At 47.7% G+C, this 26074-nt stretch overlaps 2 protein-coding genes and 1 long non-coding RNA gene across 10 annotated transcripts in view; 2 read left to right on the top strand and 1 right to left on the bottom strand.

Annotated features, from left to right (window-relative positions):
• The first annotated feature begins 1288 nt into the window (after window positions 1-1288).
• Enoph (enolase-phosphatase E1) overlaps window positions 1289-26074 on the top strand; it is a 39445-nt gene continuing 14659 nt past the window's right edge. Inside the window, exon 1 of one of the 8 annotated variants that reach the window (XM_089555354.1) lies at window positions 1289-1387. Coding sequence is in view for 3 of the 8 variants with exons in the window: in XM_089555347.1 (XP_089411473.1) it covers window positions 23443-23508 (66 nt within the window). In the remaining 5 variants the exon portion in view is untranslated. Of the gene's footprint in view, window positions 1388-23293; window positions 23509-23618; window positions 23769-24688; window positions 25025-26074 lie in introns of those variants that run through there. The other 7 variants (XM_089555347.1, XM_089555355.1, XM_089555351.1 and 4 more) reach the window with 7 other exon arrangements.
• LOC149334737 (uncharacterized) lies at window positions 5960-7523 on the bottom strand. The gene is made up of 2 exons (XR_016285019.1): window positions 6704-7523; window positions 5960-6089 (listed from the first exon to the last, which is right to left on the bottom strand). It is a non-coding gene; the product is annotated as an uncharacterized LOC149334737 (long non-coding RNA).
• On the top strand, window positions 8566-23400 carry LOC149334736 (uncharacterized). Its single transcript, XM_089557988.1, has 3 exons — window positions 8566-9086; window positions 22195-22287; window positions 23384-23400. The coding sequence occupies exons 1-3, from the start codon at window positions 8774-8776 to the stop codon at window positions 23398-23400; spliced, it is 423 nt and encodes a 140-aa protein (XP_089414114.1). The 5' UTR covers window positions 8566-8773.

Raw genomic sequence — 26074 nt, 5'->3', positions numbered from 1 at the left:
GCGCTTACTCCTATTGGTCAATGTGTGTTTTGAGCCCCGCTCCCATTGGTCAGCATCTGCCACGTTGCGACGCAGAGCTGCGTCTTCCACTGTTCATTCACTCCAGCGGCTTCGATAAGGAAGTTTCGGTTTCGTAAAGGCGCTCGTGTTGCCTCCATGAAGTAGCGACCGCTCATGGCATTGACAGAGCAGCTCCTCTGACTGAGCTGCAGATAGCATCACACAGCATACTTCTGAAGGAACCAGCGCAAAAAAAAAAAACACAACGGGCAAGAAAAAGGCGGAACACGACGGACAGGAGGATCAGCGCTCCTGTCCGTCGTGTTCCGCCTTTTTCTTGTCCGTTGTGTTTTTTTGCGCTGGTTCCTTCAGAAGTATGTATTACCAACTAGCCCAACAACAAGTGTTGATCACACAGCAGCTGACTCTATTTTCTACCCGCAGTATTCTGATGCCACGGCGAAAATAGTAATACTACTTATATGTCTTCTATGTATCTTTTTCATACTTTAAGCCCTGCACTTAGAGTAGTATACGCACCTAAATATCGCGTGTTGCGTGAATCAGAAACTGAAAAAAATTCTCTCGGCCTAACCGCACGTTTGTTCGGGCTCAAATTTCGCACAGCGGTTGCATTTGGCGGTCAGTTTTGTTTTATACCACATTTAGGTGGGGTACTTGCCTGATTCGGTCAGAATTATTTAGAAATCTCCATCGTCTGCGCCGACGGGGAACCAAAACCGAAAGTGTAGTGCCTAAATACTGACTAGTGTGGCAAGGGCGGGCTTGGCGGGGGTCCCGATTTTTATGATTTCCGGCGGCGCCCGCTTGGTGCGCTGTTGTTCGGGTGGGTGTTCTTGGGTGTTCGGGTGGGCGAAAACTGGGAATCTTATCGACCAAAGGAACAGCAAGTTCAGGCCAAGAAAATTCTGGAACCATATAAGCTGGTTGGGAAAAACAAATAAAAGAACGCAGGAACAGATTATAGATGCTGAGGGAAAATGTTTAGAGGGAGACGATGCTGTGAACTACATTACATAATTTATAGCTGTGTCTTTTAGCAACGACAATGGGGTAATCTCCCCAAGTGAGGCGGCAACACAGGAACAGCTTAGAACTCTTAACTGGGAAAAGGCGGAAGCGAATCCATCCATCCATCCATCCATCCATCCATCCATCCATCCATCCATCCATCCATCCACCCATCCATAGAGTTTCTTACTAAGAAACTCTATGCACCCATCCATCCATCCATCCATCGAGTTTAAAGGATGGGAGCGTGCACTTCACTGAAAGGATCGCAAACTGACTTCGAAATGCAAAGTTTGTGATCTGCATTTCGAAGACGAAGACCTTCTCAAGCACTGCTATCGCCATGTAGTGCAAGGTAAGGTGCTTTTGGAGAGAGGAATATGGATGCTGGCACCAGGCGCTCTCCCGAGGCTGTTTCCTTCATTGCCGGCGCATATTTCAAAGCCGAAATGCACTACGCCGAAGAGAAAGCCTCCAATGGATCGCGATGCCGTGTGTCGCGACAGCAGTGCCAAGAGGTAACTTAATTGGAGTATTCCGAGAGCGCATCAGTGCATTCTGAACCGGACAACTGCGCTGCACAAAATGATTTTAATCTTCACCGTCTGGAGTCCGCAGCATTACCGACAACGCAGTGGAAATTCGAATATTTTCGTGATGACAAAACCGACGAAAGATATGCGGCATATTTTACACTCGCCGTCTAGTGCAGGGGAACTTGCTAATTGAGAAGACCATTGTGATTGATGAGCGGATATCATGTACTATGAACGCGTATAGCAAGCTGCACAAGAAGATCTCATATCACGTTGAGAGTGTTACGTAGAAGCTCCTTTGAAGCAGGTCGATGAAATGAAATTGCGTGAGATGCGGAGATACGAAAGATCACAAGAACTGCCCTGAACCGTCGCGGCGAGTTTGTACTTATAACACGCAGCTTCGAAGCAAAAGCTGCCGTAATGGAAGTGCAGCCATGTAGAGCGCAAACGCAGCTCACCAAAACCTCATATGTGCCGGCCGCTCCATGCTTCCGCGCTGCGTGTAGCAGACGACGCGCCCGGCAGGTCGAATGCAGCCACGGCCGGTCTCGAGGGGGGCGCGCGCGCCCCCCTCGAGACCGGCCGTGATGCAGCGCCGTTAGATCTCGCGACCGCCGCTTGGGACACACAGTGGGATACACTTCTCCACTGGGCGGTATGGGGAGCTGTGAAACTGTGGCTCTTATGTATAGACCAGAATCCAGAGCCGCTCCTGGGCGCGGCCATTTTCGGCCGACTGTGGCGCCGCGGTGCGGGAGTTTCTTTGGGGACTGCGGGGCTGCGGCAGTTCCGCGGCCGCGCCTGCATATCGCCGCGCTTCGGGCGCTAAAAAAAACATTGCCGAGCATACTTCCGCAGCGTGGCTGTGTTGCAGGAAGTATTCACGTTATCAAAGGGAGCACATTGATGCGTTTTAATGACATTTAGTTTGACATTCACGTGAATTGTGCTGACGCTTAGAACGCGCCCGTGCTTATATCGCTACCGTCTTGGTGCTCCACTGCAAAAAAAAAAAAAAAAACTTTTTGCTCAATATTAAGTATTAGGTGTGCGGCTACCATGCAGTTCCAATTCCCATGCACTCTTAATCCTTCGGCCATAAAGTACCACCCACAAACGGGGCTTTCTTGTCGCATGCGTGGTGCGCCAGTTTATCAACAAATCACCGCTGTGAGCTTAACTGAGTCGCAGCGCGAGCAAAAAACAAAATTTGTCATGGTTTATGCAACCTGGTGCATAAAAACGTACTTGTGCTAAAATTATCAAAGCTTGAATACATATTGCCACGTATCATTGTAGTGTTTGTTCGTTCACGCTCAAGGCTGCAGGAAAGGGTTGTTATCACTTTTGTTCGTGACGCGAGAAGAGACCGGACTAATCTCGATTGTTCACAGCCATGAACAGTTGCATCTACTTCCCAGACAACACCAAACGTCCTGAGGACGTCCTCTAATGGTGAAAACGTCCTCATCCCGAACAGGACATTCTGAGTACTTATTGAGTGCATCACGGCAAAATGTCCTCATGAGGACGTCCTCTGTTTGTACTTCGCGCAACGACTCCAGGACGAAAATTTCTCAAATGTCCTACAAACGTCCTATCGCAGGACAATATTGTGGCGTTGAACTGAGATGAAACCAGCTTTATCCCTCGCACTCGGCTTTCATTTCGTAAAAACTTCAGGTTTATTAAAAGATACTTGTGTACAATAGAGATGTAATGTAGGAAACTATTGTGACTGAAAATATTATGTGCCTTCAGGAGATATCTTAAGTTATTTTGGTTTGCAAACCTGGTCACTTGTACTGCATGCTTCTGATGGGGTTGGAGTGTGCAAATTTTTGGCAATTTGTTGGACTGGCTATTCCACTTAGGCGACAGAGTTCAACTCCTGAGAGAGTTACATAGTCAATGCTGTATTGAAATAATGCATGGAGAATAACCTGTAACTCCCAACAAATATGGTGAACGAACCAGTCACTTGTTGAGTATGCGAAACTTTTGCAAAATTTGTTTGCTAAAATCCTAGACAAAAGAAGCATGAAGAAAGCTGTTTCCCAACCCCTGTGCACACTGCCTACAATAATTAAGAATACAGTGATCCACATTTCCTGGGCTACATCATCATCTGATGTCCTGAAAACGTACTGAGAAAGTCCTCCATAGGAAATCTGAGGATGTCCTGAGGACATACTGAGGCCGGACAACAGGACTAAATGAGGACCTTTTGAGGATTAGAAGAGGACGTCCTCAGGACAACACAATGTCCTCAAAAATTAATCCTCAGGACATCCTGAGGATGTACTTGTGTTGTCTGGGTTGTTTCTAGATTACTCTAGATGATCTCGACCTGTTATCTCGAAGTTTCCTTGCCGGCTTTAAATTGAACGATGCCGCGAGCAGCCAGCATTCGTAGATCGACGATTGACGAGCACGCTTGTTGCTTACGCCGCCACCGAGTGATTCAGTTCTTTTCGCGGGCGCAAGTCAGGCCTTATAAAGAGCTTCGTTTGCAAGTATTTCTGGTGTCTTCCTGACCGCTGGACTGCCGTCACTACAACGTGACAATATTAGCAGCGAATCCAGCTTTCACGAATTCTGAGGTCCGAAGTCGCGTTCATTTTATTCGGTAGCTCTCGCCGCGTGTGACAGCGTTGGGTAGGCGTTTGGCTAAGTGTGAATGAATGTATTAAATTCGCGCATATTTTTCTATAATTAACGTAGATAGCAAAAGCAGAAAGACACTACGGTAAACCCTTTACCCCCCTTCATCCCTATGACATGCGTGCGGGAAGAGCAACTAAGATCGGTAGCGGTCGTGCTTACAATCCTGTGCATGAAATGTGTTTAATGGTAACTATAGAGCAAGCTCAGCGCAAGGAGGTGATCGAAAACACGCGCTTCGTCGGGACAACCTTCAGTCTGCAGCTCGCCTATCCATACACCACTGAATATAATCAATATATCCACATTCCTCTGCCTAAAATGATCATAGATGATAGCGCACGTAAAAGACGGCAACAAACGAAACGACACGCCAGCGCAGAAATCTGCTTAGAAGTGCCGGTTTCCAGTCCGTACGCTACCTGGCCGACTACTCCGCGGGAAAAATCCTTGCTGTTTGCAATACACTTCCAGAATTTCCCTGAGCAGCGCCGCCGCACCAGCGGCTCGGTGGAGCAGCGTCGCCGCTGCGGTGCCAGCGTTTAGAATCCTGAGCCCGCAGAATATCATCATTGAAAAACGTACCGCGAAAAACGAGACACAGAGAAGGTGAAGACAGGACACGAGCGCTAATCATCAACATCAATATCATCATGGTGGGCACAAACGAGACAGACGCGCACTGCCTCGCCACACTTACTCAAATCCAAATGAACGGAAAAAAACTCGGAGATGTCACGTTAACAACTAAAATCGCGCAAGATAACCGCAGTACTGTCTGGTAGAGGGGAAATGTGAGTAGTGACGCACAGCACACACCCTCATACGTTATGATGAAGCCCTACAACGACTGAAGCGAACACGTAAACATGCATTCTACGCGCGCCGCCGGCGCGACCCGCAGTCCATCGAGCCGCGCGCGCCGATAGATGGCGACTGGTGTCGAGAGTAGGGGCGCGCCAGTAGCCTGCGTGTGAGGGTAAACGAATGGAGGAAGGAAAAAGAGAGGAGAGGCCCTTTCCACACAACACCATGGGACAAAAATGTGGAGGAAATCACGTGGTTTTTTTCGCGATCGGGAGGCCACCTAGTCCGGGCAGCTTAGCAACGGCGTCGTAGTTGCTGCTTGCAAGCCGGGCGGTAGCAGACGACCGCGGCGTAGCAGTTGCGGTGCGGCGTACTTTTCTCGAGTTTGTTTTTGATCTTGCTCACAAGCTTACGTTGGCGCCGTTCACTCATATTTCAGGCGGAATTCGCTGCAAAACTCTCGTTGTTGCGTGCATTGATTTCAACGTGCTCGACCACGATCGCACGGGCATTTCGTCAACTGCGTAACTGCTCGGAGCCGTCGGGAGACCGCCGCTGCTTACTGAGGAGCACTCGCGCTGTTCGTTTACCAGTGATTCAATACGCCGTGCGCTAGAGAGGTCGTCGGCGTATTGCGCGGACGTTTCGCGTCCTGTGCGTGCAGTGTCCCAAGCAACCACCGATATCCTTCGGACGGCCGACAGAGGTCTGTTTCGGATTTTCTGTACGTCCGCTGAACATCCGCAAACAGCCGGTAGACGTCCGTCGGCCGTCCGAAAGGTGGCCAAAGGTATACGGTTCGCCGGCCGACGGACGTCCAGTTGAGTACGTCCATTGGCGGATCTTTCTCGAATATTCGCATATATGGTGCATGCGTGCTTTTTTCACTCCGCGCGATGCAATAAAACAAAAAACAGTTTGATGCATAGCAGGCATATTTTATTGTGGTCGATGATACATCAGCAGAGCAATAGGTTATATTCGGAAAATTTCTTAAATGTGGCAAGCTTGGGACACACATCCGTAATCTTCCCACCCACAGTATTTCTGAAATAAAAAGAACGCGGCAAACATCAGTCATGTAAAACAAATGGCACAATGCAGCAGCCCAAGTAAAAACATTGGAACCAATTAATAGAAGTGTTTAATGCTGCAAGTATAACAGACAATGCACTTAGGGAAAGGCATCCCTGCCTTTCCCTCTCTCTCTCAATAAGTATAAGGCAATAACAGCTCTCACTTTCCACACCATATTTGACAATGTATATGTTCTTTATTTATTCTCATGGGCCTTAGCGCACTAACCTGCGCAGCACTGTACGCGACTGTGCACAGAAAGCTGCAAAGCTTCCGTTGCGAACCACTGCGAACTTCACGTGCTTCCTATGGTCTACCTTTCGCGCGTTGTCACTCTTTATATAGGCACAGAGAACCTAGCGATGCCTTAAATACTAACAAGATGCGAAAATACTCCGTCCCGCAACTTTGAAGAGGAGTGGGAATTAGCCGCGCGAGTCGAGGGCTCCCGAAAGTGTGAGAACAGCACACACTTGTGGAAGCCATCTCCTCGCGCTTACTGCTCCCACTGTCCTGTGAACGAATGTGATATGAGCATGCATGCGTCCTAGAAGCAAGTTCCAAGAAGTGTACTGGATACATACCTTCGTAGGCAATCACATGTGCACTAAGCCTTCTTTAAACCAAGGTCGACGCAGTACGGGATTCCGGTGTTCCATAAGAGCTTCAGGAGCTTCCCGTATCTTTCGAATTGCTTAAGTTACATACTACTTTCGTCCACAGACCGAACAAAGCCACACATTATAATAACAGAGCTATAAAGCTCTGCGCGACAACACTACGCGACAAATCAACAACAACAGCGCTACGGAGCCGTACTGATGGATTGGATTGGACTGACCGCGAGCTGACATCTATGATTATGGTGATAGCAGAATGCACGGGAGTTTTGATACTTACGAGTGGTTTCAATGGCAAGTTTAGCTAGCAAAACGGTGGACATGTCGCACAACTCCACTAATTTGGAGAAGTTTTATAAATATAAAACTAGTTATTGAGTTCTTGCAAAATTCTGCAACACCTGCTTTTCCTCTTAGATAAATTTAGCTCGTTGGCGGCTCTTCACTGCAGGTAGGAGTGGAATCGCATAAATTTACAAACATCTTCGCGTCAAACCCTCCAACTGATGCAAATAAAACAGTATACATACACGAAATACGCGAATTTTATGTGAAATAAAAAACGTCCATACTCATGGCCTGGGAAAATACTCGGCCTTACATCCTTCGGACGTACACCTCGTCTCTCATGCGGATATACAAAAGTGGACACTGTCCGTACGTCCGGCGGATGTACGAATACGGATATCCGAAATCGGATTGTGTTCGTACGTCCGATGGACGTCCGATCTCGGCAAAGGACGTTCGGATCTAGCTCGTACGTCCGACGGATATCTGTGGTTGCTTGGGGTGCGTGTGCCATTCGCGCTCCCGTTTCCATCGGCAGTGAAACCTCGTTGCTATTAGGCGTGCTCTTGCAACGCTCTAGTGATCGTCACTGGTGTTAGTGTAACTATTTTCGTTTTTAGCGATTGCGCTTGTGTGAGCAGCGGGGGCCATGACATCGGTGGAGGGCGATATTTTAAAGGAAGCCGCTGCGCTCGCTTTGCATGCTTGCACGCCCCTGTTATACGCCGCCGGTAAAAATGAAAAGATAGAGACCCTGCGCTTAAACAATACCTTAGAGATTTTTTTTTCTTTAATAAAGGCGAAGGGTTAGTTTTGTTCACTGCAATATCTACATAAAGATACGAATGCACACAGGATGCCGAGAACTTCATTTGTAAAAAACATTTATTTTCTCACAAACAAACAACTCGCACGAAAAAGCGTGGCTATTTACAATATCTTCACATCATATCTGCTCTATAACAAAGTCATCAACTGCAAACAAATGACATTTGTCAAAACTTCAACCCCATACGCAAACCTGCGCTCGGCTGCAGGTCCTTTAAAAAAAAGTACTTTTTATTTTCGCGATACCTTCATTTGAGGAGAATGCAAAGGATTAAAAAGTAAACTGACGTAAAAAGGTCTGTTAATAATGGGGTGAACTGTGCCTAGAATTAAAAGGAGTGCCATACGCCGTGCGACGGTGAAGAATAAATGGGCACTCTTATTTTCGTTTCCACATTTCGTTTCCACATTTATTTTCGTTTCCATTATTTTCGTTTCCAATAAATAAAAAAAACATGTGCCCCCCTCGAAAAAAATTTCTGGCTACACCACTGCTCGTGTGGAATTCGCGCGGCTAGGGGCCCGCGTTTCTCGCGTGTGCTTAGTTGTCCTTCGCCCACCGCAGTAATTGAAAGCGACGGTCACTTCCCGTGCTTACAAGAGTTGAGGAACAGGGAGGAGATTTTCGATACCGGACGAATGCCCTTCCCGGGCATCGGTGGCCGTCGTGTGGTTTCGCGCGACGAGGGGCCTGTATCAGATGTGGCTATCAAGCAAGCGGCCTGATAACATGTCAACGCCCCTTCTTCCTTTCCCTTTCCCTCGCTGCAGCCGCAGCTATAAATCTATGCGCAATAAAGGACCGGGCGTCTTTTCTGGCCTAGCTACTGATGTGTCGCGTCTCTGCATGAAGCGATCGATACATGGTGTCAGAAGTGGCCCGGTGTGCCCAGCTGGATTATTCAAGCAGCCGAAGCAATGGACATCGTGAAACCGCCAGGACCACTGCAGTTGACTAGGAATGTCAGAAGAAACTGGCTAATATTCAAGCAGAAGCTGCAACTGTTCCTGACAGCGACGTCGACCGCCACCCCAAAGTCAGCAGCAGTCAAAGCAGCGATCCTTCTAAGCGCTGCCGGCGACGAGGCACTGGACATCTACAACAACTTCAACTACGCGAAAGATGAGTGCAAAGATGATTACGACACGCTGCTCAAGAAATTTGACAGTTACTTCGACGGAAAAGAAAACGAAGTCTACGAGAGGCATGTATTTCGTATGCGGGTACAAGGTGAGTCCGAGCCATTTGAGCCCTTTGCACGAGACCTCAGAACGCAAGCTAAGCTCTGCAATTTTGGTGGCCTTGAAGAATCCATGGTACGAGACCAGATTGTTTTCGGCACTAATAGTACCCCGCTCAGAGAAAAAATGCTACGAGATAAGAGTCTCACATTGCAGAAAGCAGAAGAGATGTGTAAGGCAGCGGAGACTGCCGCGCAGCAAAATGCTACCTGGTCCAAAGGCGACGTCCACGTTGACTACGCCCACGTTGACTACGCCGTAAGAAACCAGTCTGGTAAAGAAAGGCGGATTCGATGCAAGCAGTGCAACCAGGCGCACGCGCCGCGACAGTGTCCAGCTTACGGGAAGCGCTGCTACACTTGCAAAAGAATGAATCATTTCTCGTTGTGCTGCAGAAGTCGCCAAGTCAACCAAGTACAGGAAGAGGTGGAAAGCGATGAAAACTTCCAATTTTTGGACGTCAGCATATGTAGTGTCAACAGGCAAGCAGGGCTAGATTGGACAATGCACGGCCAGATTGCCGGATGCGTCATCAGTTTCAAAGTTGACACGGGCTCCCAGGCAAACCTTCTTCCCCTCAGCATCTTTCGACGCATCTGCAGTACAACGCCCCTGCGCAAGAGTACAGCGGTTCTTACTGCCTACAATGGCAGCGTTATCAAGCACGTGGGTGTCGCCACAGCATCACTGCTCCTGAACAAAGCGAAGCACGAGACGAATTTTTTTATCGTGAAAAAAGGCCGACAAGCAATCCTTGGCTTTAACACATGCCTGCAATTTGGCCTCATTCCATCAGTTGTCGATGCCGTTAACATGCAGGATGGGCATGAAACACCAGAGCAAACGGCCCCGCACCTTTTCAGTGGAACCGGCTGCGTCAAACGACACTACAAGATGGTCCTGCGGCCCGGTGCGGTTCCAGTCGTACAACCAGCTAGGAGGGTACCCTTCTCCCTAAGGGAACCACTACGTGAAGAGCTCAACCGCATGGAGAAGGCGTCCATCATCAAAAGGGTAGACGAGCCCACCGAATGGGTGAGTCCCTTGGTCATAGTTCGCAAAAAGAATGGAAGCCTCCGGGTGTGCATGGACCCAAGAGAAATTAACAAGCACATCATGCGTGAGCACTACCCTATGCCCGGACGTGAAGACATTGAGTGCGAATTGTCAGGGGCGCGACTGTTTTCCCGCCTTGACGCAAACTCCGGCTTCCACCAAATACCGTTAGATGAGGCCACGTCGCGAATATGCACGTTTGCGACTCCGTTCGGCCGCTACAGATTCCTTCGGCTCCCTTTCGGTATTTCGTCTGCTAGTGAGGTCTTCCAGAAGATGAGGAAGCCGACGTGGTGCTTTCTTTTGCAGCAATACAGTTCGGACAGACCGCAACAGAATCCCCAACTACTACGAAAGCGTAGTAGCTAGGTATTTCAGCATCGAATTCAATAGGCTGTTCAGGCTGTCGCGAGAAACGGGAAAAAGTTCCTTTAGTTGCCCATTGATGTTAACAAACAAAACGTCGGCTGCGCGCGTTGTCTGCTTACGCCGTCAAACACGTGCACCACTATCCTGCACCTCCGTCTATGAGGGTGCCGCGGTTCTTTGCACCGAAGCGGCACCACGACTGCACCAAAATCAATCGTGGATGGTGGTGCAGAGGGCGCTGTGAATCGAGCGCTTTGGTGCAGCGCACCGTGAACCGGTTCCGGCGGTGCAGAGAACCACGGCTGAATCGAATGCAGCTAGTTTCTTACTACTCTTTCCCACTGATCTCCGCTAGGGGAGCTGGATGCCGCATCGGGCGCCCGAAAGTGAAGCCACCGGAAGTAAGCGGCCTTGTCCCGGAAGTCAGCCTTTGGCAGTGCATGAAATCGGACCTCAGCACGGTTTTTCAGTTCCAGTTTTGTTTTCCCACTTAGCATTTCGTCTTTCCGCTGTTCTCGTCTTTTTCCATGACAATGCCTACCTTTTGCGCCGCCAACTGAGCGAGGAGACCAGCGAAGTCTTCGGGAAGGACGTTTCAAAAATAAGGGCCCATTGCATTTCAATGGGGCGACACTAGCAGACGACAGGACGTCGCTCCACACAGCAAGTATGGAGCCTCGTCTACTCGGCTCGGTGTCGTCTCGTTTGCCTAGCTTCGCCAACTCTGCTCTTTACTGCGATGCTCAAGCCCAAGTTATGCTATCAATGGGGGATAAATATAAGAAAGAATAGGTTGAAACATTCACCAGGCAGCTTACTTTGCAGCGGCCATTTTACCGAATTATATTTAGACTGAACCGGAGCGAGGGCTAGGTGTCGACGGTGTTCGGTTGGTTCACATTAGCGCCTCCAAAAGGTATGGTACTGCTTTTTCGACGGAGCATGTCACGAACTGTTTCGTGTTGTTGCAAGTTAAGCCTGAATGGTCTTTAATTCGTGGTGCTTGGTGCAGTTGACTTCTAGCAGCGCTTCTCACGCGCACTGCACCATTCGCCTTTCTTGTCAGTCGTTCCTCTCGCGCTGTGCCTTTTCTTTACTGCACAAAAATTCGGTTTTAAGGTGACCTAGCCTCATCGTCATTCCACTACTTCTCCTTTACGCTCGGAATACAAGAACCAGTCAAGAACATAGTGTTTAATGCACGTACCCCTTTGCCGAGGCAGGGTGAGACCTGCATGCCTGTTTTCTTCGCTTTCGCAGAAATTACAGCGTTCTGCACACAATGCTCACATTTCTCGCGTTCAGCTTGCTTGTTCCTTTCATATAACAGCAGACATCACACGAAAACAACGCAAAAAACTGAGAACGAAAGGGCGAAAGACACGACTGTTTGCATTGAAATACACAGCAGACACCCGACTTCCGGGACAAGCGGTCCAACTTCCGGTGGCTTCACTCGCGCTCGTCTCGGAAAGCGGGAATGCGGCATCCAGCCACCTAGTGGAGATCAGTGCTCTTTCCTATTGGCCAAGTGATGAACACTAAAAAAACTAATATTTCGTAATTAACAGGCGCACTTTTAAAAGTAAATATGTTTTCAAAAAAAATGTTGTTTAGATACTTTAGGAGGTTTTTTAATGGCATTTCGGCGTCTTCACTACTATGGCTTTTGCACACTGCGTTCGCGCGAAAGTCGTCTGTGCACACACGAACTACGTTTTCGGAATGAAACGCCTTAGTACTGCCACTCTGTGTTCCCGAAAAACTACGACTGTGCCGCAACAAGTAGCTCACCGCCCCATGATGCTTTGAGCGTCCATGTTGGCTGAAGTGCAGCGCCGCCAGCTTTCCCTCTAGGTAGTAGTAAGAAACTCTATGCTTTGGTTATATTAAAACTTCTGGAGTGGAGGGGGCGCTCGAAAAGTGAAGCCGGCGCTCACTGACGCGGCGCCATGTTGCCAGGGGCAGAAAAGAGCCAGAACGCGTAGCGTCCACCGTATAGCTTAGTGGCTCCGTGGTGTTTTGTTGCGGTTGTGCTAGTGCACTGTTTCTTCAACGGACAGCAAGCGACGGCATCGTCAATGGTGGGGTCGTGCGTCGCATTTGGATGTACGAATCGCGTCAAGGCGCCGGGAATGTTTCATTTGTATTTGCGATCGCACCTGACCGCCCCCGACACCATACTGCATGTGCACGAACACAACTGTGCAGATTACATAGCGCTTTTGAAGCGAAAAGCTTCACTAGGCTAGTCAACACCGAGGCTAGCGTAGCGTGGGCCCCGTGAGAAAAAAGCACAGGTGCGCATGCGCGAACTGCGTAATGTCACGGTGGACACCGGAACCGCGCGCTGTAAGGACCTTAAGGAAAATGAAATGAAAATTGCTTTTAAGGAAAGCAAATGCCTGTCTCTTATATCTTGGTGTACACCCGAGAGGAATGCACGCCACAGTACATGTCTCTAAAGCAACCTTCTAAGACAGCACCGTATTCACTACACGCGCGGCTCCTCCTCCGCCTTGCCGCAGCTTTTCGCTTCGAGATATCCAGGCTTAACCTTAGCTAAGCCACAGCCAATTTTTAAGCACTTTATTTTGCTGGAATGGAGCGTATACCGAGCCATGTTATCATGTTCCCATTAGATAACCATATTTACAACATGTCCAAGAAAATTGCACAACTCTATCTGAAGGTGAGAATTCATCACATTGCTAAGGAGATGTACCGAGGAAATTGCAAAGAGAAGGTGCGCACTCTCTTGTCCAGACTAATTATCTTTAAGAATCAGTGACTCTGGTGTATATATGCATTACTCAATGCAGTATAGATACGCCAGGTTCAGATAGTCGGCATTGCTCTTCTTGGGAGTGCTCTTTATGTGCCAATTTTTGTTTCCGTAACTTGGTGATTTTCATATTTGCCTTCCTACCTTAATTTGCCATGGAGCCCTGTAATAGAATGAATAAACCCTGATTAAAGTAAAGCACGGTTTTGTTGTTCATGTTTAAACAACCTTTCGGCTTAAATTGAAACACAAACTGCATACACAGCTTTATGGCACCATGAAGCAGTTCTAATATTCATAAATTAAACTGCTGGGCCAAATGGTGCCAGTAGTACCGGTGATCTGGTATATGTACGGCAGATCTTAATACAGGCAGCAATGACTGCTCAACCATTGCAGTTGCTTTCGTTTCTTTCCGCATGTTTTAGATATCCGAGAACCCTACCATGTATTACAGAACTGTAAACGCTTAATTGTCCTTCCCAGTAACGAGTATGTTCGTCAGTTAATTTTCCGTCCTATCACTGCTAATGTTTCATTGCATGGTTAGCTGAAACGACATGCTTTACGCGATTTGTTGAGAAAATTATCAGCTTTCCAGGGCAGCGACAGTTAACAGGAGAAATCGCCTACCAAAGCCTTTCAGGCAAATTCACGCGAAAATCAGGGAGATTATACAAGCGAATTTAGTGCCCTTAGAAGCAGCATCCCTACCAGAAGATGTTTCTCACTTAATCTTGCGGCTGAAGCGAAAAAAAAAATCGCAAAATTAGTCGTTCTCTGCTGGCGCGTATATCACCACGGCATGTTTTCGCCCCTGGCAAGATGGCCGCCGGTTGGTCTGGCTGGCTTCACCTGTTTCTGCATGCATGCATAGGGGGCCTCCACTCCAGAAGTTTTAATATAACCTTCTTGATATGCTTCTCACAAACTCTCTACATGCACTGAGTTTCTAAAAATTGATTTCCTCCATGATTGATTTATTCGTAACATACCTGCTCCACGAAGACCAATCGAAAGAACCAAAATTTTGTGCTTTTTATTTTATTGCTCTTTGATATCAGTTGAATTCATAATGCTGCTTCTATTCTATTTGGCTACAAATTTTGAATGTCATGGCTTTCCAGAAAAGGGTTGTAGCGCCGAAACAGACAACACACTACTTTTAGCTCGAGTTTTGGCTCCTTTTAAAATGTTCTCTACGGCAACCCTGGACGGAGGGCGCAAGGAGGCGGGCATCTAGAAATACAAGCGTTTGCGGGACGGCAGGCTGGAAACGCTGATTGGTCAAAAAAATATGACGTCATACGCGTGACGTCATAGGTCACGTGATATTTAATGACGTCATGTCCGGTTGGGGACAGGCATGTTTTTCCTAGATTTTCCCCCGCCACCGCTCGTCAGCGGACGGGGCTGCTCGCGAGGAGCCGAGAGGCGAGGAGGCAGCGTGCACTGCAGCGTTGCCTCCTCGGCGTGTCCCCGTCATGTCTTTCGACCCGCCGCGGTGGCTCAGTGGCTATGGCGCTCGGCCGCTGATCCGAAAGACGCGGGTTCGATCCCGGTCGGGGTGGTCGAATTTCGATGGAGGCTAAATTCTAGAGGCCCGTGTACTGTGCGATGTCAGTGCACGTTAAAGAACCCCAGGTGGTCGAAATTTCCGAACCCCTTTCACTACGGCGTCCCTCATAGCCTGACTCGTTTTGCGACGTTAAAACCCCAATAAACCATAAACCCATGTTCTTCAGTGCGCGCGCGAGATTAAAAAGCGCACCTGTCGCGCTGCGCTGTCACACTGCATGCCTGCTTCCGTGCATTTCTTGCGGACTCCTTTCAGTCATACTTAGCTATACTTTGACCAAAAGGCTTCTTAAACAGTTATTTCAAGTTTTATTGCTATGTATAAAGAATATGTTTGTAGCAGGTGCGTGAGCCCGAACAAAAGAAAACTGTTTTTATTCCCCTTCAGTATTCCTGCTTATCGAGACTTAAGTATTTATATGTTGCAGTACATCTTTTTTCAGGCATCACAACTGATGTTTCGATGTGTTTGGTAATTGACTTCATTGTAGCTTCATACTTGCACCATTTAAACTCTGCACATAGCTCTTTTTTCACAAAAGGAAATGTGATTAGGTTTCTGAATAGAGCTGTGCACGGGCCGCAATTTCGAACCCGCGCCCGGCCCGGGACTTAACCTACCGACAGGAAGCCCGGCCCGACACTGAAGGACCCTGAGCACGCTCGTGCTCGGCCCGACCTGCAAAGCGGCGACGACACAAAAAGAGAATTTGAGGAAAATGAGTTTATTTCAATGACATTCAAATTTTGACCTCGCATTCCAGATCACAGTTTGGGATTATACACAAGACACAACGCATAAAGGTATAGATTTATCACTCTAAATATGCAAGTTGTTCATTGATGATGGCTTGATCGAAACAAGAGCGGCGCTCTTTCATTACGAATCCTGCGGCGCTGAAATTTTTCTCGCTGCTTGAATTGGTGGCCGCAACGGCTAATACTTCCATAGCAAGAGAAACGCTTGAAGTATGAAGGGGAATGACAGACGTGGTGTCGTAAGCCATGGATGGCGTGCCACAACAGGAAGACTTTTTGACTTGTTAGAGGATAAGCGAGCAAATAAGCGACAGGGCGGCGCTATACTGCGAATGCCGATGTGGCCGCGACGTCCCTGCTTGTACTATTCACGGGAAGGCACGGTGCTGTGTTCACTTTGCTGACAAGCGATTACGGCGAAACGCAGCACTGCGCCAGAATAGTACAAGCTGAGCCGTAGTGGAGGCGCCAGTGACATTCTTCTAATGCCTTTCATGTGGTGCCCCCCCCCCCTCCTTCGCTCTCGCCCGCGACTATTGTCCGTCTCCCCGGCCGGAACCTGCCGGGTAGGCGGACAAGAGAGAAGGCTGCCGGCTCTGCGGTGCGCTGCGAGTGGCGAGTGGAAGAATTTAACCTTTTCCCGATGTGCTGCTGCAGCGCTACTCCGTGACCCCGCGACCTCGCGTGCGCCGTACGCAGCCCTGCCTCCGCTTCCCAGAACCATCCTTTCTTCCTACAAGGCGCCCAAAACTGGTTGCTTTGCCCCAACGTTGGTACTTGCTAGAACGAAAAATGCGTTTCTAGCCCCAGCTAGCTTTTTTTTTTTAGCGTTTGTACTATCCTCCCGTCCTTGTACATGCCCTCCTGGATGGTCTAGACACAAATCACTTCCTGCTGTGCATGCAAGACGCCCAGCGCACCACAGCCATATTCGCACTTCCACATATATGATACATGCTTTGCCCAACTTAGAGCCTTGGGCGTTTGGTTGTGAGTAACACCGTATGGCGCGTAATGCATTCCCATCAGGCAGAATTAAAATATGAGAAAATTCATCGCAAGATATATTTCCTTGTATTCTCCAAGTAAATTACTTCTATACTAACTCCTCCCTTCTGAAGTGACCAAAAGATAAAACAACTCAGCGTGTAAAAAAGGTGAATGCAAAAATACACTACTTTTGTGCAAAATTCACAGGAAGTGCACTTAAATTGCCACAAGTGCATGGCCAATTAAGGAAAAAAAAAACAAGGGCAAAGGACGGAGACGCACAACAGGAACACAGGACGACGCTGTGTTCTGTGTTCCTGTATTCTGTGTTCCGAGTTCTGTGTCCCCGTCTTTTGCGCTGGTTTTCTTTCTACAATCGTGAACCAATTAACTCGCCCAGCTCTCCACTCTACTGGACCAATAAGGTATCAAGCTTCACAGTGCATTAGTGTTATATCTTACGCTACATATTTTCGAATTGTTTTTGCTCGGCATACACGTCTTTCATTTGCTTAGGAAGAAAGCAGCGCAGTCAAGAAAGTTACTCCCTCCTGCCAGCGAAAATTAAAAAAATGCGGGTTTTTCAGCGCCAGTATAAAATCTTTGCATGCTGACGGCATGTTGAAATTTTCGTTAATGCACCGTAATAATTATCTCATGAAGCCCCAGCTCTTGTGGCCCAGGACGAAGAGTACGATGATTTATGGCAATATTTGAGGTGCATTTATGAGCCAAGTTCTTATTGCTCTAACGTTCTCCTAAGCAAATAAAACTGAAAATTGTGATAATTTTGATAATGCTTTATGGAGCTAACACTACCAGGACGTGGTAAATAAACAAAAAATAAATTCTTTGATAAAGGCCTGTACGCTGCACTTGTGCTGCTCATTTATTTCATGCTGTCCATTTTCTCAGTGCAGTGTCTTCTTTGATATGCATATTTCTGGCTCATTACATACTTTGCTTCGGTTCACAATTCTTATTTTAGCTATATTTCATCCACTTTCCTGCCATAATCTCTATTCAAACGTAATTTGTGTAATTTTGCTTTGTCCGGGCTCCTGCAATGTTCTAGTATATATGAATGATGTGAAGACCTGTTTCAAGCTGTTGCACTATAATTCAGTCTAACCTCCTCGATCACGATCACCTAAGCCTTTCCTTATCTGTTGCCATACTTTTTTATGGAAACACTTAAAAACAAAGCACCATGATCTATTTCAGTATTGTTTTATTTGCCGATCTAATTTTTTCGAAGATAACACGGGATACCAACTCCCCTTTAATGTCCCCGTTCTCGTCTCGAAGTCGCGAATTTTTAGATGTGCGCTCAGTATTCTTGTTAGTGCATTTGTGCTCACAAGGGACTATAACAGCCAACGCGGCTAATACGCTAGATTTAATCCTGACAAATCGATCTGACATAGTCTCACCTATTACATACCTGCCAGGCATCAGCGACCACTTGCTAATGCACTATGACATTAATCTAGCCACTCCGAACACTAACAAAAAGAAAAAAAATAATAATACGAGACTACAATGGAGCAAATTTTCAGGCGATAAATAATGAACTATTTTTTTTATCGATGCTTTCCCATAGCTTTGGTGTCCGCAGCATTCAAACCAACTGGAGCATGTTCACAGCTATAATCACCCAACTCACAGAACAATACACTCCTGAACGCACTGCTACCACCCACTCAATAGCTCCCTAGTGTAATAATCACATTAAACGTTTATCTAACAAAAAGAAAGCCTCTACCGCATCGCAAAGTTCTCGCCAACTAGTGAGCGATCGGACTTCGTATTCAGCGGCTTCCAACATGTATGTTCAGGCGCTCAAAAGCGCTAAAAGCACTTCCACTCACATGTAACCACCAATGTCAAAAATTCTGGCGGGTCATTAATCCTTCCACCGACGATAGTTTTGCGTTATCTGACCCGTTAGGCGACCTCATCCCTTCCGACGTTCGCGTCACGATTCTTAACCGCGTAATCACTGACAACTTTACACCCATATCTGATGTATACATATGCCTACAACTCACCACTTCAACTATGTTTTCATGCCACCTATAACTGTTGCTCCTACTGGTGTGAATAAGCTTATTGATGGACTCAGTGTTCATTCCGCTGCGTTACTTAAAAAGCACTGCAGCTTATTCGCCCATTATACTAACCAAACTTTTCCAGCATTGACCAGTCAACGCTGCTACTGAGTGGAAGATCGGAAAGGTGGTTACAGTCTACAAATCCGGCAGCAAAGCATCCCCTATTAATTATCGTCCCATATCCCTTACCAATACTTGACCCAAAATGTTCAAACATATAATATTCACCAACCTTGTTAACTTCCTTTCATTGAACAACTTTTTATGTCAGCGCAACATTGTTTTCGAAAACTTTACTCTTGCGAAACACAGTTAATATAGTTTACACATGCATTGCACTGTATTCTAGACCTATCATCACTAACTGGCTGTATATTTCTGAATTTTTCAAAGGCTTTCGACGATGTATGTCACAACCTTTTGGCTCACAAACTAAAACATCTTAATATTGACTGTAACTTATTGAAATGGATTGAATGTCTACTTAATCGCTCACAATTAGTTATTGCTTACGGTTATAACACCTGTTTTACAGAGGTGTCTTCCGGAGTTCCACAAGGTTCAGTTCTTGGACCCTAGCTACTGTTCCTGATCTAACATTAATGATCCCCGCTCTCTTATGGATTCTCATATTCACCTATTCGCTGATGTTTGCGTCATTTTTAGAGAAATAACCAACACTAACAACCTTACATTACTTCAGTCAGTGGCGGTCACAGAGAGTGGTTTTAGGGGGAGCGGACAGACTGCTGTATATAAAAAAAGAAAAAATAGAAACAACGATTTTTCATTTTATTTGCACAAAAATTTTTTTGCGCTTTGTTATTGAAAAATAAATGGCGAAAGGTATAGACGTTATACCATTACTCAATCTTTGAATGTTAACGCTTACGCGAGCAATATTCATTTCGGTACCAGGCGAAACGAGTCGACGTCTGAGATAATTGCCACGACATGTCCACTAAGGTCAAAGCACCTGCCCGGACATTTCACCAGTGGGGTTAGCGGCCTTCATTTATCAGTTCTGGGAAGTGGCTTAATTTGTTCTGCCCTCAGTCCCCAAGGCGGCTGGTCGGCGCTCCTTGTCAAGCCAGAAAGGGATGGTCCCCTCGCTTGCGTCGCTATGTCCCTGGTGGGATAAAGACATGAATGGGTGGCTCCCCCCCCCTCCCGCCGACGAGGTTGTTGGCCACCGCAACCGCAGGTAAATGGCACCGCCGTCGCCGCCGCGCCGGCGGCATGGCAAGACAACGGTGGCGGGAACTTGATTACTTTTGTATTTTGTAAATAGTGTACAAAGCTCTCCCCTGTCCTTTCTTGCTGTCGCTCCCCTCTATACTTCTCCTTACTATCCTCTCCCTTTCCCTGTCGTTTCCGCCGGCTGCAGCTCGGGTGCTTAAGATATTAGATAGCAATTGCCGCAGCCGGCAACACTCTTTTGCTTCCTTTTTTTTTTTAAATAAACCACTACCACCAAGGCAGGAACACGATACCTATCAACGTGTAGAACGTGGAATTGTGTGAAATAAGACAGCCGCTAACAAGGTGAACGTACAAAGCAGGGGACTACTTGACGAGACCGCCACTGACTTCAGTGCGAAGAATGGTGAATGCAGCTATATATGAACAAATGCAAAGTCATGCGTGTATCTAGAAAAACTTCCGTCCCACCTCACTACTACATCGATAACATTTCGTTGGAATCAGCCTCATCATATAAGTGCATCGGCGTCCACATTACTTATTATCTTAACTGGTCTCTTCATACCGAGAACATAATTGAAAATGCTAATCGCATGCTTTGCTACTTACGTCGCAACTTCTTTAACGTTCCTTCTAATTTGAAACTACTGCTTTATCAAACACTAATACCATAAAAACTCGAGCATGCAACACGTGTATGGCACCCTGCTCATGACTTCATTAATGATCTTGAGCTGGTGCAAAATAACTCTGTGCGTTTAATCCTTGTTAACTACAACCGCACAGCTATGAAGTCTAATATCTGCCTCCCATAACTGACATCGCGTAGAAAAGTGTTTCGTATCACCCTGTTCCACAAGCTGTACCATCATCCCGCTCTTCGTGATCACCTCATCCCCCGTACAATTTCTGTATCCCGCCGCATTGATCATGATCACAAAGTTGGAAGTATGTCATGCAACAGAAAATGCTGCCCGCAGTCATTCCTGCCGCGAACCTCATGCGACTGGAACCACCTTACCGCAGAAGTTGCCGGCACTGAAAATTACGAGCAGTTCCGCGTAGCACTAGCTAACATTGTATATTCAGGCGCTGTTTAATGTTCATGTAATCAACTGTATTTTTCTCTCAGTTTTAGTATATTTACCATTCCCCCTGTGTAATGCCACTAGCCCGTTGTGCTCTAAGCGGTGCGGGCCGGGCTCTATTATTTTACTTTCCTTTTAGACTAGCCCACCCTAACGTAATGCCACTGGCCTTGAGGGGTAAATAAATAAATAAACAAACAGAGTAATATGCAAGCCTCTCACACAACATTCACTAATATTTCTTTCTTTCTGTAATAACAATTTCTAGACAGCCTAAAGGCTCATATTTCACTGACGTGAAGGTTCATTTTTCAGTCACAGTTCCATACTGTAGAGCGCAGGATAGCGCTTGTGCTGCAGTTATTCTTCTGTGTGTGTCATTGTAGGCGCTATTGTTTGTTTTCTCAAGTACTATGCACCGTGTATCCCAAACTGAAGTTCTTCTAAATCTTCTTTGATATTAGCAGTTGCAAATTCAAGCCTTCTACAGGATTTGAAGGAGGCCCAAGGAGACGAGGACTAATTTTATGCATATGCAAATGTAAACAGCTAATCTATCTGTACTATTGTAACTTGCATTTTCTTTTTTGCTTTATGTGCTGTTCTTATATTTCGTGCCATAATGCTGAATGTCGTGATTTTTGTATGTATTATAGTGTAAATTGATACTGTATGTCTGCTGTCAAAGTGTTTTCTTTTTCTTTACTGTAATGCGCGATTGTAATGTTTATCTCTTATATTGTTTGGTGTACTTTCCATGTTCTTTTAAAGTACCAACTTGTTTTTCCTACGTTCAAAACTGTCATCTAATGGTCCCCTGGGCCTTGTCAAGCTGTGTGCACAGCTTTTAGCCCAGGGTGACCAGCCAGATTTTTCTGGTAAATAAAGTGCATTGACTGATTTATTAATTCATTGATATGCAACTTACAAATGATTGGAAATGAGGGGAACATGTGCACAGGGCGGAAAGCGCGTGGTCTGCCAGGAAACACTGAGGTGGCCCCGAGAAGGGCCTTTAGTAAGGACGACATCCGTTTTGTGCCTCTTCACTAAGCAGCGACGACACGGCGTGCGCAGTCCTCGTTTTGCACGAGCTGTCGAAGCAATCCTTGGTAAAAAAAAACACGAGGGAACAAAGTCGTGCTGTGTATGCAGATGCGATCGCCTCGTGGTTCCATTCACGGCGAACAACCATCCGGCAAGCCTGGCTCTTTCGACGGATTCAGGAAACGACTGAAAAGAACAAAAGTAAGGAGCGAAGAAAGGTGCACTGCTTACAGGTTAGAACACAAAAACAAAGCTAGGCGCTGCACTCGGTTAACCCATTCAACGAGGCGTGGCGTGAGCTTTAAATCCGATTTCGACAAGGCGTGAGAAGTCGCTAAAGAAGCAAAGGCACACTGCACTGAATGAATGATATAGATAGACTAAGCGCAAGTCATAACTTCTCTAAAGCCACACTGCACTCGTTTAACCCTGCAACGAGGCCTAGCGCGGGTTCTGATGTCTGGCGCCGATTTCGACAAAGAGAGGGAACACGGCCGCGAGATTGATGCCCGCAATCTTCCAGGAAGCAATGAAGCGGCCCTGAAAAGGGCCGTTTGGAGCAGCTCTTCAACGTCAACCTACAGCGGCGTGGCGGCGAGCAGTAGGCCCAGCGTCCGCGGCGAATAATGACATCGGCTTCCGAGAAGCATATCCAGGGAACGACGCTGCAAAAAAAAAAAAAAAAGTTTCGTTACAAGCACCGCAATTTGGTGAGTCCTCAATGCACGAGAAAACTTGCGACAATGTAGTTCAGTCCTTACCTCAGGGTTGAGAATGCGCACCCCCGACAAGCGCGTCAGCGTAGCTGTCAAACGGCGGTCCTCAAAGCGCGCCTGATGCGGATCCTTGTAGTGCCGCGGCAAAAACTTTAAATACGAGCACGACACTAGCCACGTGCTCCTGGGGAAACGGCGAAAGCCGCAAGCAAAAACTGCACAGAAATTTCAGCTGGCTGTCGCCGCCGAGCGCACCACGCACGAACGCCATAGCTGCACACGCCTCGAAACGAGCGCGCCGAGGATCACGAAACGAATGCGGCATGCCCGCTCACCACGCACGCGCGGCGGGTGCACCTAGCGATTCCCCAGGCGCTCTAGGGAGAGGTCGAGAAAGGCGCGCTGACGCCACGTCCGGTTGAGAACGAGGGCGAAGTCAAAAAACGTCACGGAGAAGCGCATCCCATCGACCAATCAGCGTTTCCAGCCTGCCGTCCCGCAAACGCTTCTCTAGAAATTGCTGTTCTCGAAGCGGGTCGTTCGAGTGCGTTTAATACGACTTGCCAATAACTTCCGGTCAGGGCATATTTTCCCCTGACTGCCTTCGTTCTGAGAGAGGAAAGTGGCGAATCACTGAAATATGCCCGGTGTGGAAGCGGTTGTGCTCGACATCGAGGGCACCGTGATATCTATCAGCTTCGTCAAGGTGAGCACGCTGAGGTTATGAAATGAGGCAGTGCCTGGGGTCACTTCACTTTATTACCCCCCAGGATTACACAAGGGGAATACGTAAGATACGCATAGATTATTCGCTGTTGAAGGTGGTTGCTAAACAGTTCGTAAGTGGGCGGGTGACTGCGGCGATGTCGTGTGGAAGGCTCTGTCCGTGGCTGAGCGAATGACGATGCGAATGTAGCGTGGCTTGAAGGGGACGGCGGAGGGAAATGCGTGCCGGCGGACGACCAAGTGAGCTGGAATAAAATTTGGCAATTTCCTCACTGGCGTCCCAGAACCCTCCGCGCAGCGCCGCCTCTCCTCCTCCGCTCTTTTCTCCCTTCTCCTCTTTTTTTCTTTCACGGCTGTTGCGCTCTTCGGTCTATTCCTCCGGCGAGTCTGCCTCCGCGCACCGCCGCCGCGAATCTGCGCGTCTTCTGGACCTGGTCAGCGCGCCTCTCAATGTGCTGACGCATGAACACGTAGGTGGTGGTGGAAACGTTTATTGCCAATGATGTAAATCGTAGGGGGCGCCTGGTTTGCCGCAAAAGTTTGCATGATTACGAGCATTGGTCTGGGTATCGGGCATGCAGCAGTATTGGGTATTGAGCAGTCCGGGTTTGTAGTCGCCAATGTGCAGCCTGCGCTATGGTGAGGGACGGAGCGGGGGTGCGTATTCCCTTCTTTTGTCTCGGTGATACGAGAGAATATCACGGAAGGAGACCAGGTAGTGCATTCCCTGCTGACGACAGTGTGAGGCATTAAAGGCTTTCGCCTTAATAAAGCGATTCTGCTCGTATTGTCTTTCACAGCTGTTCTGCTCCTGGCGAGCTTCTAGGGCGGCCGGCTCGCGATTTTCGCGTTGCCCTTCGAGCCATTTGTGTGGCCGGCACGTTCCTCGCGCAAAGAAGGCGACTGCGCACGTACTTAAAATGGCGTTAAAGGGCGATTCACACGACGGTCCGTTCGCCCGCGGCCCGCGCACTACCTGGTCTCCTTCCGTGATATTCTCTCGTATTACCGTGACAAAAGAAGGGAATACGCACCCCCCGCTCCGTCAGGCTGCACATTGGCGACAACTACAAACCCGGACTGCTCAATACCCAATACTGCTGCATGCCCGATACCCAGACCAATTCTCGTAATCATGCAAACTTTTGCGGCAAACCAGGCACCCCCTACGATTTACATCATTGGCAATAAACGTTTCCACCACCACCTACGTGTTCATGCGTCAGCACATTGAGAGGCGCGCTGACCAGGCCGCGGTTCAGAAGACGCGCAGATTCGCGGCGGCGGTGCGCGGAGGCAGACTCGCCGGAGGAATAGACCGAAGAGCGCAACAGCCGTGAAAGAAAAAAAGAGGAGAAGAGAGAAAAGAGCGGAGGAGGAGAGGCGGCGCTGCGAGGAGGGTTCTGGGACGCCAGTGAGGAAATTGCCTAAAATTTGTGGAACAATGCGATGCCTACCAGCCAGGGTTGTTAAGCCTGCCTCTGCTTTTAGACATTGTACGAATAGCACGAATGTGTGAATCTTGTGGCTCGATTTTGTACGGATTCTAGGGAATTTGTTGGATAGTTTTGGCTAGGGCTCCAAATAGCTGAGGCCCCCACCGCGGTGGATCAGTGGTTACGGCGCTCGGCTGCTTGCTCGAAAGACGCCGGTTCGATCACTGCCACGGCGGCTGAATTGCGATGAAGGAGAAATTCTAAAGGCCCGTGCGCTGTGCGATGTCAGTGCACGTTAAAGAACCCCGTGTGGTGGAAATTTCTGGAGCCCTTCACTACAGCGTCCCTCTAGCCTGACTTGCTTTGGGACGTTAAACCCCAATAAACCAAACCAAATAGCTGAGGCGTATTCTAATTTAGAACGGACAAGTGATTTGTAGGCAGGTAATTTTGTTTTGTGCCGCATGACGTAGATGTCGTTTTAAGCGGGTGATACGAGTTTAGTGACATGCGCATTCCAGGTTAGATCATTGGACAATGTTACACCGAGGTATATATAAGTCTCAGCTAATTCTACCGTGACATGCGAGATTTTATACAAGAAGGGGAGAGGATTATGTTTTCGATTAATTGGGGTTTAGTTCCATGAGCCATTTGTTACACCAGTCCTGTACACTAATTAAGTCATTCTGGAGGGCAAACTGATCACAGGCGTTATTGATTTGTGCGATAGATGATATAGTCATTGGCAAAAATACGGATGTTACAAGAGACCTGTTGGTAGGTCGTTAATGTATATTAAAAATAATAGCGGACCAAGGACTGATCCTTGCGGGACACCTGATGTTACGGGAAGAGAACTAGAGGTTTGATTATTAACATAAACTGGGTGCGGTTAGCCAGGAATTCGCTTATCCACTGTAATATGTTCGGATGAAGGTTTAACCAGGAATATTTCCGTAGTAAGAGGTTGTGAGGTACTTTGTCAAATGCTTTCGCGAAGTCCAGGAATATTGTGTCAGTTTGAAGGTTACAGGTCATGGATGAAAATAGCGAATTGTGTGGCGCAGGATAGGCTAAGCTGTGTTAAGCTGTGTTAAGCAGGATGAA

Source organism: Amblyomma mixtum, chromosome 8, assembly GCF_055824585.1.
Source record: "Amblyomma mixtum isolate Tamu chromosome 8, ASM5582458v1, whole genome shotgun sequence".
NCBI classification, from domain to species: domain Eukaryota; kingdom Metazoa; phylum Arthropoda; class Arachnida; order Ixodida; family Ixodidae; genus Amblyomma; species Amblyomma mixtum.
Note: the sequence above shows the minus strand (reverse complement) of the source record. Positions and strands in the feature narration are given on the sequence as shown.